At 37.2% G+C, this 17,006-nt stretch overlaps 1 protein-coding gene across 1 annotated transcript in view; it reads left to right on the top strand.

Moving 5' to 3' along the window:
• The window catches only part of Naaladl2 (N-acetylated alpha-linked acidic dipeptidase like 2), a 610,065-nt gene that overhangs the window by 539,262 nt on the left and 53,797 nt on the right, over positions 1–17,006 (top strand). The window contains exon 12 of the mRNA XM_028761198.1: positions 2,284–2,377. Coding sequence (XP_028617031.1) covers positions 2,284–2,377 — 94 coding nt within the window. The remainder of the gene's footprint in view (positions 1–2,283; positions 2,378–17,006) is intronic.

Here is a 17,006-nt window from a genome sequence, read left to right as displayed (position 1 = left end):
ATATACTTAAGTCAGAAAGCATATGAATTCATTACAAATAGGAGTGTGGACAGAGAGATTTAGAGTCTTCTTTTACTTCTTTACAAAGAGTTAATTGAAACTCCTTTGCAAGACTTTTCCATAAACCTAAAGATACAAACACAAATTGGCACTGAGTTCACATCTGGGTCTGTGCGATAATGTGAGAAGGTTACTCAAACTTTCTGGATCTTGGTTTTGTTATCTGTTATGCAAACAAAATGACCCCTGCTGTATTGAGCTCCATTAAGAATTAAATGTGGTAAGAACTTCTGAACAGCATCTGATTCCAGAAATTTCTTGATAAATTTTGACACTTGGTATATTAGCTCTCCCTGTTATCTTTAACAAGACCTTCTCTGTGCAGGTCATTTCAGTCATCAGAACTGCTATTAATTCCCCTCATTGCCAGCTTCAAGGATGTCCTTGTAGCATGATAGGTAGACTAGAAACAGGAGCCTCACATGAGCATTAAGGAAATGTGTGCTCTGCTGTATGTACATGCCCAGGACTGTAAGAAATTTTAGCACAGCTCACCTCCCCTTATATGGCACTGGACTCACAACTCTCCCTCTTGCCCATGAACCTGCAAACATAGCTGGTTTCACATCTATCATGGCCCAGGTGCCTTCAAAATGACACTTCTTGTTGCCAAGTTTTTCTCCAAAACAGTAGCTAGGTGGCTGGCATGTATTTCCGTTGTTGGAGCTGCCAAATGAACTCTTTACAAACAGAACAAAAGAATGTTCTCTGGCAGCGCAGAGTCACCCTCCTCCTACCTCCTCTTCCTTTCATTTGAATACTTTGTAAAGTGTGGCTTCCACATACCCAAAGCATCAACAAAATATGTCTGTTCTCTAGTTTCTATTATCCAGTGAAAATTGGAAAAAGGAACCTTTGTACTTCCTAACATCCGTTAAATTTTTCTTTTACAAATAATTTATTTCCAAATATTGGTGTTCACTGCATGATTTGGACAGGGTGAGTGGAATAGAAGGGTGACTCATATCAATCTGCTGCAGGCTGTTTTCTGTTCGTAAAGCACAGTGTGATCACACAGGGAGCTTCCCACAGGATGTGAGACAGATGTACTAGAGATCAAACTCCACAAAGATATCTTGGCCACTGGGGAGAAAAATCCATTGCTACATTTGGGAGTGAAATAACTCTGAGAAATAGCAGATTCTATACCCTTTATTGCTCAGAAACATGCTTTTCAAGCTTGGACAGATCAGACAGAATTCCATTCTTAACATGACATAAATTGTGTGAATAATAAGAAAACAGAGTTTTTAAATTACATAGGATACGATGCTTCTTGAATATGTAGTTCTGATTATCTAAAATTCTATTGACCTGATACTTTGGTTCTCTGATGGCTTCTATACTGACTCAGGTTAATAGTCTGATTTCTGAGTGTAGTTTTCATACAATATCCACAATGCATTTTTGATACCAACATGATCATTTCTATCTCTGCTTGGACTCAGGCTCATAAAAGACAGATGGACATGTGAACAGCCTTGGAAAATGTATATGAGAGACCAATGGGGATTACTGGTGACCTGAATGTCCGATGATAGTTCTGTGAATACAGACTACTATAGCAGATTATTGTAGAAAGCATGCTCTAAATCAGATGTAGCATGTTTCAGTTTTCAACTAGTTTTAGAGTGTAGTGAGAATTCTTTATATAAGAAAATCCCAATATGACCTTGAGGATGACGTTTTAAAGCTTTATTTACTTTTTTAAAATTTAAAGTAAGATGTGTTCTGAAAAAATAGGTATATATAAATAGCATTGATTTTGATGAATACTAGAAGCATGATTAGTGATAAAGCTAAGCATTAAGAGAGGCATACCTAAGGTACTAAAATGTATTAGATTGGATTGCATATTAAATGAAATACACCAATGATTAACTGTGTTTGGAGTTTCTTAATTTTAGTAACCAAAGGATATTTTGTTTGTTTGTTGTTCTTTTCTATAATATTTGATAATTTTTGAATATTAGAGAGGGTTTTAAACTAACTTGTTGACAGTTAACTCAAAGGAGAATGTGTTATGATGTCCTCTTGCTGTCCTCTGACATCAGAAAGGTGACTAGCCTTTGTTCTTTACAGATATGTAAACTCAAAAAGAATTTGAAAGAAAAAAGATTTTTAATTTTTTTATTATTACTCTGGGCACACAACATGATGTGAAATACTTAAATGTCCATGTTAACTACTGAATGCTAAAAATTATTTTTCTTTTCATTTCAGCTCTCAGGAGAAGTAATTTTACAAATTGCCACTGAACCAGTTCTGCCCTTCAATGCCCTCGATATAGCATTAGGAGTTCAAAACAGCCTTAAAGGTATTTTTCTTTAAATTGTTTTCTTTTTAATAAGTGGACAAAGTTTTCAAATATTTTCAATAGGACTAGATAAAGTAGCCAGTATCTTTAAAGTTGTAGTCATGTTTACTTTCTACCTCTGAGGGAAAAAATGAGAAGAGTTGAGAAATATTTTAGCTACCCTGCAGGCAGAAGTAGGACAAACATGTATGGCAGAAAGCAGTGTGTCAGAGATGGAAGCATCTGACTGCTGTTTTTGATCAAAGAGACTTGGATTTCAGTTCATAGCTCTCGTTAATGTCTACAAATTCATTTTGAGCTAGCAGTTCTGGAACCCAACCTTTCTCTAACATTGTACTTACCACATTCATTCTACACAGGATGGATTCCAAAGTTTCTCCTTTGGGACTGGTTGCTATGAGATGTGGTCCACATTCCTGCCTGACTATCAAAGGCAGCAGTGACGCAACAGGACCATCGATCTTATAGTTTCCATCTCAGTCCCTGCAGACCCCCAACTTTCAATTAGGCTCTTGCAAGTCTCAGTTTACTACTACAAAGTGAGAGATGATGACTAAAGTTGTCATCCTCCTCCTAAGTGACAAATTTTGCTGTAGAATTGTGAGTGAGTCCCTCTCCACCCCTCGTCCCTCTGACGAGCATGCATGAACATACGTACTCGCGCATCTTCTCTTTCCAGAAAGGGAGGCCAAGTATCAATTGCATCAAAGTCCAACTTGGAGAATTAATACATTTTATTGGGGTCATTAATAAGCATATGGGGGGGCTGGAGAGATGGCTCAGCGGTTTAAGAGCACTGACTGTTCTTCTAGAGGTCCAGAGTTCAATTCCTAACAACCACCTGGTGGCTCACAATCATCTGCAATGGGATTCAATGTCCTCCCTCTACTGGTGTGTCTGAAGCCAGCTACAGGGTACTCACATACATTATAATAAGTAACCAATTCTTTAGAAAACAAACAAACAAGGGTATGGTTGATAGATTACCTATAGGAGCAGCAATACTTCCAATTATCCAGCGCATCACCAAACTCACCATCCTAGCATGAGCAACAACTTACAAAAGCTGCATCCCTGGCTCTCTGCACATCTTCTAACAGCTCCCCAGTCTGAGAAGTCTCTGCTCTGCAGATGGAGTGATCAGAGACTCTTCCAGTAAAATCCTTTTATACTCTAGGAGAGTTTTTGAGGATCTTCCAAGTTTCAGCTTTCCCAGACATGTGGCCCCTTGTTTTCCTCTCCCATTTCATGAACTTTCCCGACCAGAGGAGGGAATATTTATATCTGGAGGAAGCTGCTTCCCAACAGAGAGCCAATTTTCTTTAGGTGTGAGACCCCAGTAGGTCAAGCAACACTCTGGTGAATGGCTCCTTGTTCATTAATATATTAGTAACAGAAATTGAAATCTGTGGGCTCTTAAAAAGACAAGAAAATTGGAAAGGATGAGGGGTAGATCTGGGAGGAGTTAGGTGGTGGAATGGGGTGAATATGATAAAAAAATGTAGCCTATATATGTTTGAAATTTTCAAAAAATAAAAATAAAAAAATAATTGTGAGTGAGTCACTGATAGAAAACCACTCAATTGAAAAGAAATCCAGTAATTTAGCTAAGGGGCTTAAAGTAAAGAAATCTAGTAATTTAGCTATCATGCTTAAAGTAAAGAAATCCAGTGATTCATTTTTACCTGGAAAGGAAAAAGAAGGGAATTCTCAGGGAGATTTTTCTTCCTGAGATGTAAATTGTTATTCATCTTATTTATGGTTGGGCCTGGCTTTGTGGGGGGGTATCTATTTTTTTCATTAATCTTTTTGGTAGCCGGTTAGCTGTGCCTTCTGTGGTATCAGACAGGCATATCAATCCTCGGCCCTATAAGGGAACTGGGTCTGGGCCATTCACTTTAAGGGTAAGAGGGCCCTTCCCCATATCTGTGGCAAAGTTTTGTTGGTCTCTCGGTGGTGCCAGAGGCAGTCAGCAGCAGATTTGCCATGAGCTTTCAGCTTTAGTGAGATAAAAGTGAACAAGGCATGATGGAGAGTATTTCAGGGGGACTCCTTCTGAGGGGGTACCGTTTCCCCTCTTTTGTTTTTAAAGCCAGTTTTTCAGAGTTCTTGTAAAATCAGGGCAGAAGCGCCAACAGTCGCTCGTTCCACACTCAGAGAGTCATGAAGACCCTATTTAAGGATATATAAATCTATATTAATAATCTTTTGTCAAAGGACTGTTATAGCACCGCTGAAAACTAATCAGACTATATAATATATCGATTAGTAATAGCTTCTTCTACTTTTTGTGAGATTACCTCTCTTTTGTCAATTAATTGTTGAGGAAAATTAGGATTTACATCTCTCTTGAGAATATTGCACAGAGACTTAAAAAAAATCCCAAAGATCCTTATTGGGCTTGATTTACTCTATTACAATAGAAAAGGCTGTGTACAGCTCTTGACTGTGTACAGCCCTTAAAGAAGAAGGTTGCCTTTACATAGACAAGAAAAAGAGGGTTAAAGAGAGCATGAAATAGGTCAGTGAAGGCCCTAAGATAAATCAGAGAGAGAAAGAGACAGATGAATGCTGGTACAAGAATTGGTTTTCAGCCTCTCCAAGGTTGTCAACCCTATTTTCTCCCATCTTGGGACCATTATTTGGGTTCTTTTTGGTTATTTCTCCTGGTCCCTGGCTGGCCCTCAAATAGGCAGACTAACTCTGTGATACAACAGATAAATAATTTGGTAGCAAAACCTACTCACATACATTATCATAAGGTAGCTATGGAGGACCACGAGACTCAAGATGAGGTTGTTATTTTATACAGGGTGTCTCCAAAACCCACCTCCACCCAACCTAAAAGGGGGGACTTCTGCCCCTAGACCAAGCAGAGAGGGGCCACCCAGAACCACCTCTGTCAGGTGACCTGAATTCTTGCTTAGGCTGCAAGGGAATATAAATAAAAGATAAAAATATCTCTCTGGGTTCCCTGAGGGACAAGCCTGACTGCATAGGGGTTGATGTCAAAAGTATCCCCTCTCCAGAAAAAAGACATTGGGACGGGTATGGCCCTCATGCCTCACTGGAAAACGACAGGGGTACTGGAGCCATTACAAGGTCCCTTTCAATTACTGGAGGTCAGGCCTCTATCTCCGCCTTTACAAGTTTAGAATTGCTACAGCCCTTCTATACTTAGAGAAGGGAGGAGATGTCAGGGGCAGCCCTGCTTACCCACTTAAGGCCTAAAATCAGCCATAGGCCTAAAATCAGCAATAGACCTGTCATACATGTATACTAACAACAAGTCTTGGGTCTCAGTGGAAAAACATTGAATCAGATGGCTATAAGCTAATGTAAACAGGCAGTTTTCATGGAAATTTACAAGTCTGAGTAGTCATAGACCTTGTAAATAGGTAGCCTTGGCAGACAACACCAATTCAGATAAGGACAAGCGAGTCATAGGCAGAGTCACAGTGACTTGTCCCCTGAACCTTCACCTAGCTGATACCGTTTCTGAAGATATCTGTATTTACCCTGAACACCCACACTCCAGTGTCATTCCCTTCCCCACATCCTGTCTTCTGTGTTTATAATCCCTGTGTCAATGAATTACGATTTGAGAAAAAAGAAATTTAAAAAAAATTTGTAAAAAAAAAAAAAAGCAATCCAGTAATTTAGCTATGGTGATTAAAGTATTTTCTGGCAGCAGAGTGGCCTCCTGAGTCAAAAATTTCCAATAGCTTGTAATTAAATATGTACTTTTCAATTTGGAATCATTATTCCTTACAGAATTATCTAAGTTTGTTCATTATTATTTGTTTATTGTTATAGTAGAAACAATGGTGTTGGCAGCTTTTTTTCATTAATTTATTTTATATTTACTTTATATCCCAATCTTTATGTCCCACCTTGCTCCTCTCCTCCTAGTCTCAACTTTATAAATCTCCCATTACCCCCATTCCTTCTCCTCTAAGAAGGGGAATTCCTCCCCTTGGGTACCACCAAGGCCCTGAGACATCCAATCCCAGTAGAAATAAATGCATCTTCTCTCACTGAGGCCTAACCAGGCAGTTCAGCTCCGGGAAGAAGATCCAATGACAGAAAACAGAGTCAGAGATAGGCCCGCTCCAATTATTAGGGGACCCATATGAAGACTAAGCTGCTCCAAATGTGTAAGGCACCTATGTCTAGCCCCTGCATGCTCTTTGGTTGATGGTTTAGTCTCTGTAAAACCCCATGTACCCAGGTTAGGTATTCCTGTAGATCCTCTTTTAGTGACTTTGACACCTTCAGCTTGCTCTAAGCTCTGCCTGATTATTTGGCTATGAGTTTCTGCATCTGTTTCTATCTACTGTTGAATGAAGCCTTTCAGGAGGCTGAAATATGAAGGGCTTTTCTGTTGTTGATTTTTAACCTATTCTTGTTTATCTATGTAATTCTCTTCTTCCTTGCTTCCAACAGGATTCATTCATACCAAGGTTGCTATGGCTACATGTGCCTCTCTGTTTCTACTTCATATTTCCTATTTCTAGAATATTTGGAGCTTAGAAACTAGGTAGTGAAACATATGGCATTTAAAAAATAAGTTTAGAGCAGGTACAGAAATTCCATAGTTCAGTGAACAATAACCTTTCTGTAAGAATTTTTTTAAAGTCTGTTTCATTTGTTCATAGGATGTTTTGCTTTTTCTTAGTGCCCAAACATTATTTTCCATAAAATTCTGTTGTTATGACGGATAGTTCTTTAAACTTTCATAGAACAAAAGATGAGGCTTTTTACATTGTATAAATCCTTGTCCATCCATAAAGTAAGTATCGTGCATAAAAAAGAATCTCAAGTAGTATACTTGAAAATACCAACATTGTATTCTAGAATTATAAATAGGTTTCTTTATGAGTTAAACTTTCTATGATCATTGTATCTGCAAGAAAGAAAAGTGTAATTACATTTTAAGAGGTTAAATAAATTAAGCAAATAAAAACAGAAGTGTTCACAAAAACATTTTAAATATTATTAGGTTGTGTTTTTAGACAATTGAGTTTATTTTAAAACATTCAAGTAGGCACTGTAGCTTATTATTATAACAACTATTAACATTTTCACAATGTAAGGTGCTTTGGGAACTCAAGAAGGCCTATTATTCATAGTTAGAGTTGTATTATTAATCTGGTTTTGGTGAGCAGTCAAAGATCCTTTTCAACATATGTCCTATCTTTCTCCCAAGAGAAGTAATGTTACAAATTGTTTTTCATGAAACCCCCTTGGATTTCACCAGGTCTCCTAAAATCAGTTGTTAACTAAATTAAAATGTCACTGAATATATATTTCAGGCTTACCTCAAAATAATAGATGGAGAAGGAGGAGATAGCACTTTTGTTACATAATGCTGAAACATCAAGAACACTTAGGCCCAGACATTCACTACTATGTGCAAAAATCTGGATGTCATTGTAATCGCAAAGAAAAGCAGATTTAGAGCAATGATGTATGCAAGACAGAGTTGAGGGGGTTAAATGAGTATATCCAGTTAAGAACCAACCAAGGAAAAACAGTCATAGAGTCAGAAATGTTGGCTTTTATTTTATTTTATTCTATTTTTATTTTATTTTATTTGTTTATGACAATGGTCTTTTGCATAGGCAAATTTTATTCACACACAAAAACAGGAGAATTAATAACTGGACTGCTTTTCTTGAGAAGGTGATACCTGCAGTTTGAAGAATCTGCTATGGGTATGATGTATGTCAATCTATTTGGGATACAGCAACAAAAGCTGCAGACTTAGATAAACAACATGGATTTATTGCTCAGAATACCTAGGGCACTGAGAATCCCAAGATCCAGGCCTACATATTTTCTGCATCCTGGGTACAGAAGCTGAAATTTTTTCTGACTTCACAAAGCAGAGTATGGATAAGAGGTATTTGGGCCTCTTTTATAAAGGTGTTCATCTCATACCTAAGGGTTCTAGACTGATAACTTAGTCATTTCCAAAGACCAGACATACTAATATAATTCCTTTGAGATTTAGGATCACAATACATGAACACCAAGAGTGTATAAGCATCCAGCCCAAAGTGGGGGTAGAGCATTTTATCTCCTAAATAAGAAAAAAAAAAGTAGAATGTGGTAGATGATAAATGAGGTCATGCAACCTCTTCTTATGTCTCAATTCATAAAGAAAAAATGTAGTTATATACTAACAATGAGAGAGCTATGAAAATGTGACAAATTCTTAGCTACTACTGAGATTTCAAAAGAATATGTGATTTAATAAATATATGTCGTAAATTTTACAAGTCAGCATTATTGTGCAACTTTATAACCTTCAGATGGAGGTATAGATGTAGATACGGTCAATTATTTTCTGTTACTCTAACATTGGTTGATTTTCTTAGAGCAAAGGTTAGGAAAGCACATTTATTTCTTAATGTACACAAGAACCTTCTATAATGGACACTCAGGTAATGGAGAACAATTCCAATTTTATCTAAGCTTTGAAGAAGAATAGATAGCCATGCAGAAGCTTGAATTATGGTTAGAAGAATGTGACTTAATGCCAACAATGTTATAGTCTTACCAAATCCTGATGTCTCAGTTTGTTCTCTAGGCTTCTGTACCCCTATAGACAGATATAAGACGCTTCCTTTCTCAGGGCATGGGGATAGACAGAACTGCAAAGGTCTTACCACTGCCCTGAGAGGTAAATCAGACAATTCTGTGGTCCTTTTCAGGATGAAAATTTAAGAGGATTGGATAGACTATTCTATTCTTTCACTTTATCAATTGAGAACTATGTTGCTAAAAATTGAGATGAATATTAATTCAGAAGTTATTTGTTAAAAGAGTGAGATTTCTTTAGAAATTGGTCCTAAAGGCTAAGGCTCCTAAGCCTTATCATATCAACAGGATATGAGAGGCAAAATAATCCAATCTTGAGCAGGTAGAAAAACAATGGGGTTAGGGAAGTGTTAGGCTTAAGTCAGTGCAAGAATGCAAATAAATCTCTCTGATGGTCAGTGAGATGGGTGAGTAGAAAAAGATACTGATGGTCTGGGCTTTATCCCTGCTCCTCACTCAGATTATGTGGCAGTGCATTATCATGAAAATATCTCTTTCATCAAAGGGACTAGAACTTTTGCTGGATTCTAGAACCAGAGGTGATAAAGTATTTTGAGGTCAATTTGGACTTGAGACTGTTATCCTGTTGTGTACTTGAGCTTTTTAACCTCTCTTTAAGAGAACAATGTAACAAACAATCTTATTTGGTTTAGATTTCTAATGTAATCAACTTTTACAAGCTAAGGTAATACATAGCTGATGTCTTAAATGATATGCTCTTCTCTGTCCCTGACCCAGAAGAGCAGTGCTTGCATACTTGTGTTAATATTTGCTTAAAATATTTTATAGGAAAATACCCTCAATAAACTAATATTGACCATAACTATTGGACACAACATACAGATATCATTTGATAAACAACATTTGAAGCATTCAGTTTTCAGGGTCAGTTGTGGTCAGTGACTTTATCCCTTTGAATATTCTCTTAAAGACTGCTGAACAGTATACCTTATTCCTTACTAATGTTGATTCTTTCTGTGCTGTCCAATAAATGAGAGAGGAAAGCTCAGTTTCAGATAACTACAAATTCAACTGGAGAAGAACAGATTTACAAGATAGCATTTAGGCAGGCATAGTTTTGTCTACTACAACAGATATACAGGAATGACTGAAGACTGAGCAAGAGAAATAGATAATGTCTTCTCTTGCTTCTGGTTAAATGGCATTGAGGAGAAATTTTTTTTATTAATTTATAAATTAATAAATGCAACACTGACATATGTTGGGCACTCTGAGATTATTATTGATTCTTTCGAAGCAACACAATACTCAGGTGGTAGGAGAAAACTGACTCCCACTGTTGTCTTCTGATTTTCACTTATGCATCATGACAGACGAATAACCATACACTTATGCACACAAAATAAATAACCATATAAAAATGAAAACACTCTACATGTAGGGCCAGGTTACATTCTCTGACAATTCTTTTCAGGAACATGCTATTACAGAAAGAAAAAAAAACACAGTGCAAAGGTGAAACCATGGTTATTCTGTGGGATTTATTTCCACTAGAGATCAGACACTGCTTTCTATATACAGAAGTGCCCCTGAGATTGGAAGTTTTGTGTGGGCTCAGGAAGAAGTGCTGGCTTCTTGATGAGTTGTTGTTAGGCTGCCTCTGCTGTAAGTGAAGACAGTAGCCTTTCACTGTGTGGATTCCATTGTTTCCTGTCTTTTGTGAAACTCATGTGATATTCCTTTAGTTCAAAGTTATGAAGTCAGATTTTAGAGTTACCCATATTAAATTCTCAAAGTAAAAGACAATATAACAAAAGTTTGAATAAACTGTTTTCACTTGTGTCTAAATATTTGTTTAAAGAGTTGCAACATGTAGCCTTTAAAATAGAATTTTTCTTGGTATTTTAGTCATCCTAATTTAAAATAAAGAAATATTAATTGCTTGCCAGCTTAAGTGAGCCCATTCAATTGCTATCATATTGGCTGTAGCTATATTTCCAATACAAATTACTTCATGATGCTAATGTACAAATAATGACCCGTGATACCAACACCTAAAATGTAACTGATTTTTCCAGCGATGCTGGACACTTCCTTGGACTAAACAGTTTCTTTAGCACATTAAATGAAACATACATTTCTACTGCTTCATACTAGCTTAAATTGTTGATATATTTCTTATTTTGTTATGACAGTCAGCAGTGATTAGTCTCAAGTTCTAATTTATAGTGAAGAGGAAAAAAAAGTGACCTTCAAGGCTGAACTATAAAATACAGTTTCCCTTCCCTGCAAGCAGTGAGTACTGAGGTCCCTGAAATCGAATTGCCTTTCAGCACAGTAATTTTTACCTGTTGAAAATTGGCCATCGTGTTTATTTATAACGCTAGTTTATGGTCACAGCCAAGCATTCTCCACTGATCCCACAACCACCAGAACTAAGGATCATTTACCAATGAATAATTTGTTTGTGTTGATTTACTGCATCTTTCCTGAAAGCGCATTTTTGACTGAGTGACCTTGGCTCTTAATATTTGGTCAATGCCAAAAACAAAATATGAAACTAAATATTCATATATTTATTCATTGCATGTGAAGATGGAGTGAAAATTGTGACTGATAAGGTGAATAATATATTTCAGGTGTACTTTTATGTGGGTGAATGACTGTGTTTGTGTTTGTGCGTGTGTGTGTGTATACACACACACAGGTACATGTGCACACATATTTGCAGACCAGAGGACAAAATTTACTGCTTTTTCTTTGTTCTTTAGCCAATATAAATGTGTCTTTATGACAAGGTCTTTCGGTAGCCTGGGACTGAGCAAATAGGCCAAGAGAGATGACCAGTAACCCCAGGGATCTGCCTTTCTCTGACTCCACAACAGCGGAATTACAAGTGTCTGCCACCACATCTAACATTTCATGCTGCTGCTAGTGTTTGAAGCCAGTCCCTAAAGCATTCAAGCCAAGCACTGTAATGGCTCAAATATTTTTCCCATATTCATTAGACATACTTTTGATAAAGAAAAGTAAGTCTAAAAGATTATCCTAGAAAGAGATGGTACTAGATTGTGGGAATCGGGCTAGTCAACAAAGAAAAAACGGGAATAATAATAGATTTATACTTTGGAACCTAGAAATAGATCAGAGAAAGTGTAATTTATAATCTCACTCTTGTTTCTTAATTTTATCATGGTTTTACATATAAAATGGTACCTTATAATAATCAATGACTGTAGAATTGTGATAACTATTGTTTGTCTTTTTCAAGAGTCTGAATGTTAATCATAATTTAAAGTTATTATAAAAATCACATGAGACCAATAAGCAGAAATCGTTTCTATTTGATATGGCTATGTACACATTTATTTAGTGCAAGCCAGAAGAAAATATAATTTTGAGCACTGTAGTTTATGGCTGCCTTTGGAATGTCTCACTATACTTAACTCCTGTTGGTAACTTTTCCTCATGTCCTTTGAATAACGAGCAATGCTGACTTCATGGGACCTTTTTCATTTTTATTAGTTTCAATAGTTCTCTGATGTCATTCACTGCATTTGGGAAGGAGATAGAATATTCAAGGTGATGGTGCAGAGACACCAGGATTTAGAGTCCTGTTATATTCGTAGTTTCAATGTTTAAATGTCACAAATAATTGATATGCATCTAATGTGTTCAATTTTCTTTCTCAGTAATATCAAATGAATTTCCCAATTGGCAAAATTAAGTTACATGCTGAACAAATTGCATGCTTCTTGTTCTCAGCCCATCTGTTTCTATCTTGGTTTTAATTAACAGCAACCTCCACTATGTGCTGGCTGACACATGGGGAGCCAGCCATACCCTGCTCGCTGAGTTCTGTGAACTCCTTTTGAAGTCCATGGTAGTCTAAGTTCTAGTGATTTCAAAAATGAATTTTACTTTCATTCCATTTTTATTTCTGATGGTCCTAGGTCTCCAGCAGTCTGATCAAAATAAGAATGTCTGAAAATGACCTATGTATGTGCTAAGCGCTAAATACTTCAGAGAGCACACCTTCAGGCTTGCTCAATCAAACAAAAGTGTTGAGAAAATCTTAACCATTTTTAACACACATTCGTAAAAATAGATTTAGCCTTAATCCTCATTTTATTGATAAATTAATTCCTACTATATAGTTATCTCAAATAGTGTAGTTTACTTAATGATAGTCAACACAGAGACCAATGAAATTTTTGAAAGTAAGGAGTCTAGTCATAGAATATCATCTATTCTTACCCTATCAGTGTTGGGCTGTTAACCTAGAATTTTCTGTACCATATTTATCATTAAATCACAGTTCCTGTTTGTTTTTCAAATAATGCCCATTAATTGTTATTCTGTGTTTATGGATATTTTCATATTTCTTGAAATACACTCTTATTTGTCTCTTGTTGCACACTTTGGTGCTAGTCACTCAGCTTCCTTTGTGATGATCCTATCCTTCACTATAGTCTCAGCCATTATGTGTTCCATTACCTGCAGCTCAGAGCCACCAGTGCAGTGACTACAGCAAGATGTCCACCCTATTTTTTTCTTAATTTCCCCTTATAATTTTCATCTATTATATTAAAAATTTACTGAATGTATTTTTAACCTAAAACCCAATGCCTATGAAGGTACAAAGTCTCAGTCTATTACTCTATACATTTTGATTCAATGATGTGTTTATAAAGAGTATTGTTCATTTGCTTAGATCAGTTGTTTTGTCAGTTTGCTTAATATGTTCCCTCAGGGATATGTTTGCCAGCAATAAGATCATAAATACTTCTTGTCTTCATTTTTAATAGAATGTAAGAATTTACTCTTATGTTCAGAAAATTTATGTAAATTTTATTTTTTCATTTTGACTTGGCTAATACATAATTAAACTCACAAATACTGTTAAATACTCTGTGTGAAATTTCTGCCTGAGGTGGATAATGAGAAGAATGTATAGTACATGAATATAGTTCATTTTAGAAAGCTTTGGGAGCTGGTGAGAGAGCTCAGTGGTTAAAAGTACTTACAGCTCTTTCAAGGACCCAGTTTCAGTTTCCAGAACCCATGTGATAACTGACAACTGTCTGTATCTCCAGTTCTAGGAAACCTAATTATCTCATCTAGGCTTCATTGGCTCCTGGGACTTATGTGATACATATATTTGTATGTAAGAATAATAGTCATATTCATAAAATAATATGTCTTCTTAAAAAGACAGAAAGCTTTAGCTCTTCCAAAGCTGCCAATAGACAGATCTATATTCCAAGATATTGAACAGTTGCAGCATCAACTAGATTCAGAATGGGCTTACAGTTTATTCTCTGTACCAAGGAGACAGGGATGGGGGAGAGCTCAGTGTATTGTTAGAAGATATATTGGATACTTCTCTGTTGTGATATAATGTTACTACCAAGGCAACTTATAGAAGAAAGTTATTTTGTCTTAAGCTTCCAGAACTATAGGTTCTTTTTGGAAGAGCCATGGCAACAGACAATCAGAGAAAAAATCTGAGAGATAACCTCTTCAACAGCAAACATAAAGCAGATAGAATGAACTGGACTGGAAGTTGGCCAGAATCCAAGCTTTCAAAACCCATTCCCAGATCTCTATGAGGGCATTCAATTAGATCTCTATAAGAGTAAGCCTCACTCCATGCAGTACTGGGGAAATTGTATTCATGTAACTTTGGGGATATAAACCAACTACTCCATGTACTTGGTGGGGGGGGGGGGCACTCATTCCATCTCATTCCATGCACTGGTGGAGGAAAAGAGCACTCTACAAGCATTGCATTCAAGAATGCTAAAATGCTCCTGAATAGAATCTGCCATGGCTACCTGGGCTAGTAGATAACTTTTGTGTTCAAGAATACAATGCCAAACTACTTTTTAAATAGTAGGCAGACTTATGGGACTGTAATTTGGCCACGCCCCCCAGAGCCCAGAGAAAGGGCGGAGAGAACAAGTCTCTGCCTCAAGATTTCTCTGGCCCCGCCCCTCTCCTCCATTTCCAATATATAAGCAAAACACCTTCCAAAATGTTTGAGGAGAGCGCTTTACCATTCACCACCCAAACTCGCCATCTGTTAATAAATCAGCACATCTCAAATCTCTACATGTCTAGTGAATTCTGGATCCGAATAAGTCAAAAATCCTGCTCGCCCCTGCTTGTGCAGACCAGGGGAGGGACCCTTGCTAGCCGTGTGGCCACCCGCCCTGGCACTCTCTGCACTCTAAACAGCCGCGGGTCCCGAGACAGCCGCGGGTCCCGAGACAGCCTCGGAGCCGGCGCCCAGAATATCTCCTCCCGCTCTTGCTCGCGTGGCCACCCACGCTGACCCATGTCTTGTGTCTCAGATGTCTCTGCCGCCCAACGACCTGTGTCTCCGCCTGCTTCTGCTCGCGCCAGCACGGCCGCCTGTGATCCCTAGGGCAAGCAGTGTCCCAAACAGAATAATACGTTTCCAAATATCCTTTTGTCATTGTTGCCAAGTGGAGGCTGCATGCATTCAATTTTTAGCCGTATCTACTCATGTTTTTGTATATTATTCATTTTTAAATAGCATATATTTGGCCTGGTGAGATGGCTCAAAGGTACAAAGCACTGACTACTCTTCTGGATGTCCTGAATTCAAATCCTAGCCACCACATGGTGGCTCACAATCATCTGTAATGAAATCTGTTGCCCTCTTATGGGTTTTTGAAGACAGCTACAGTGTAATTAAATATAAGAAATAAATAAAAACCTTTGGGCTGGAGTGAGCAGGGCCAGAGCAAGCAGGGCCAGAATGGGTGGGAGAAGGGAAGGGGAAAAAAAACCTAAATAGTGTATATTATATATGTACCATAAAATCAAGGGTGATTATCTGAACATTATTCTTGCTTTAGCTTGCATGCATCTGTCTTTAACGGAGTGTTGTCTAAGATCTTTAAGGAACCAGCTGATATGACACATTATGACTTCTACTGAAGAAGACAGCATGAGGGATAGAAAATGTAGCATAATCAATAGCTGTTGTTCCCTTGACTGACATCATATTGGCATTTTCCTTTCTTCTTTTTAGCAACACCATGAGGTATTTTAAAGATGATGTTAAGTAGCATACTTTTATCTTCAAATAATTTCCTATTCTGCTTTTAACCATTCTATTTCAGCAAGCAAAATTCAATTATATATGTGTGTGTGTGTCTGTGTGTTGCTATACATCTGGTAAGTATAACCTGTGACTGTGTAACTCTTAGCACCTTTAAAATTGTGATAAAGTCATGTTTACAGCAATGGATTCTGTGAAACACTAGTAAATAAATAAATAAATAAATAAATAAAGGCTGTGCTTGTTTTATGTAAAAATACAGTTTTTTAGTACAACTGGTACATTTCTCCCACAATGGAAAAGGAAATGAAGTGGATTTTTAAACCTAGAGTTACAGAATAGAACCACAAAGTAAATCAGTCTTTAAAATAGGACAATGATAATCTTGTTGGTGTTTGTAAAGCCCATAAATGCTTAATAGTTTATCTCAATGAAAGTTCTCAAGCTATGAAGTAGCTCAAGCTGATGAGCACCTTGTGGGCAGTGTCAGCACTGGAGTTGATATTAGATCTTGATGGAAAATGTGTGTAGGAAATGTAACAGGTACTTTACAACAGGAAGTTGGAGCTTTCTACTTACTACAGAAAGATACTTGGGAGACCCTACATTAAAAAAAAAGATCTTCATGAGGAATAAGGTCTTAGAAATAGCTGGGCACTCCTGAGATTATGCTGCAAAAAAGGCTGTATACTGTACTGAGTTTCCCTGTGCGTTACATGAGTCAAGAGCTATGTTCCTGGAATGTTCCAGATTAGATCTAATTTTAAACCGAGCTGAAAAGAGGCTGTACACCTTGAATAGATATATGCATTTAATCAATATAGGTTACACTTGCATTTAGATTTGCCAGATCTCAACACACCTAACAGACAGTCCACTATATAAAGCTGCCTCAGGAGCCAAAGCTAGTTAGGAAAGGATGCTAGGGTAGTGATGGTCTAGATTTGCAGGACAGCTGTAGGGATACTT

The sequence above is a fragment of the Grammomys surdaster genome, unplaced genomic scaffold, assembly GCF_004785775.1.
Source record: "Grammomys surdaster isolate TR1022 unplaced genomic scaffold, NIH_TR_1.0 62, whole genome shotgun sequence".
Lineage (NCBI taxonomy): Eukaryota > Metazoa > Chordata > Mammalia > Rodentia > Muridae > Grammomys > Grammomys surdaster.
The sequence above is the reverse complement of the archived record's forward strand: the minus strand, read 5'-3'. Positions and strand labels throughout refer to the sequence as shown.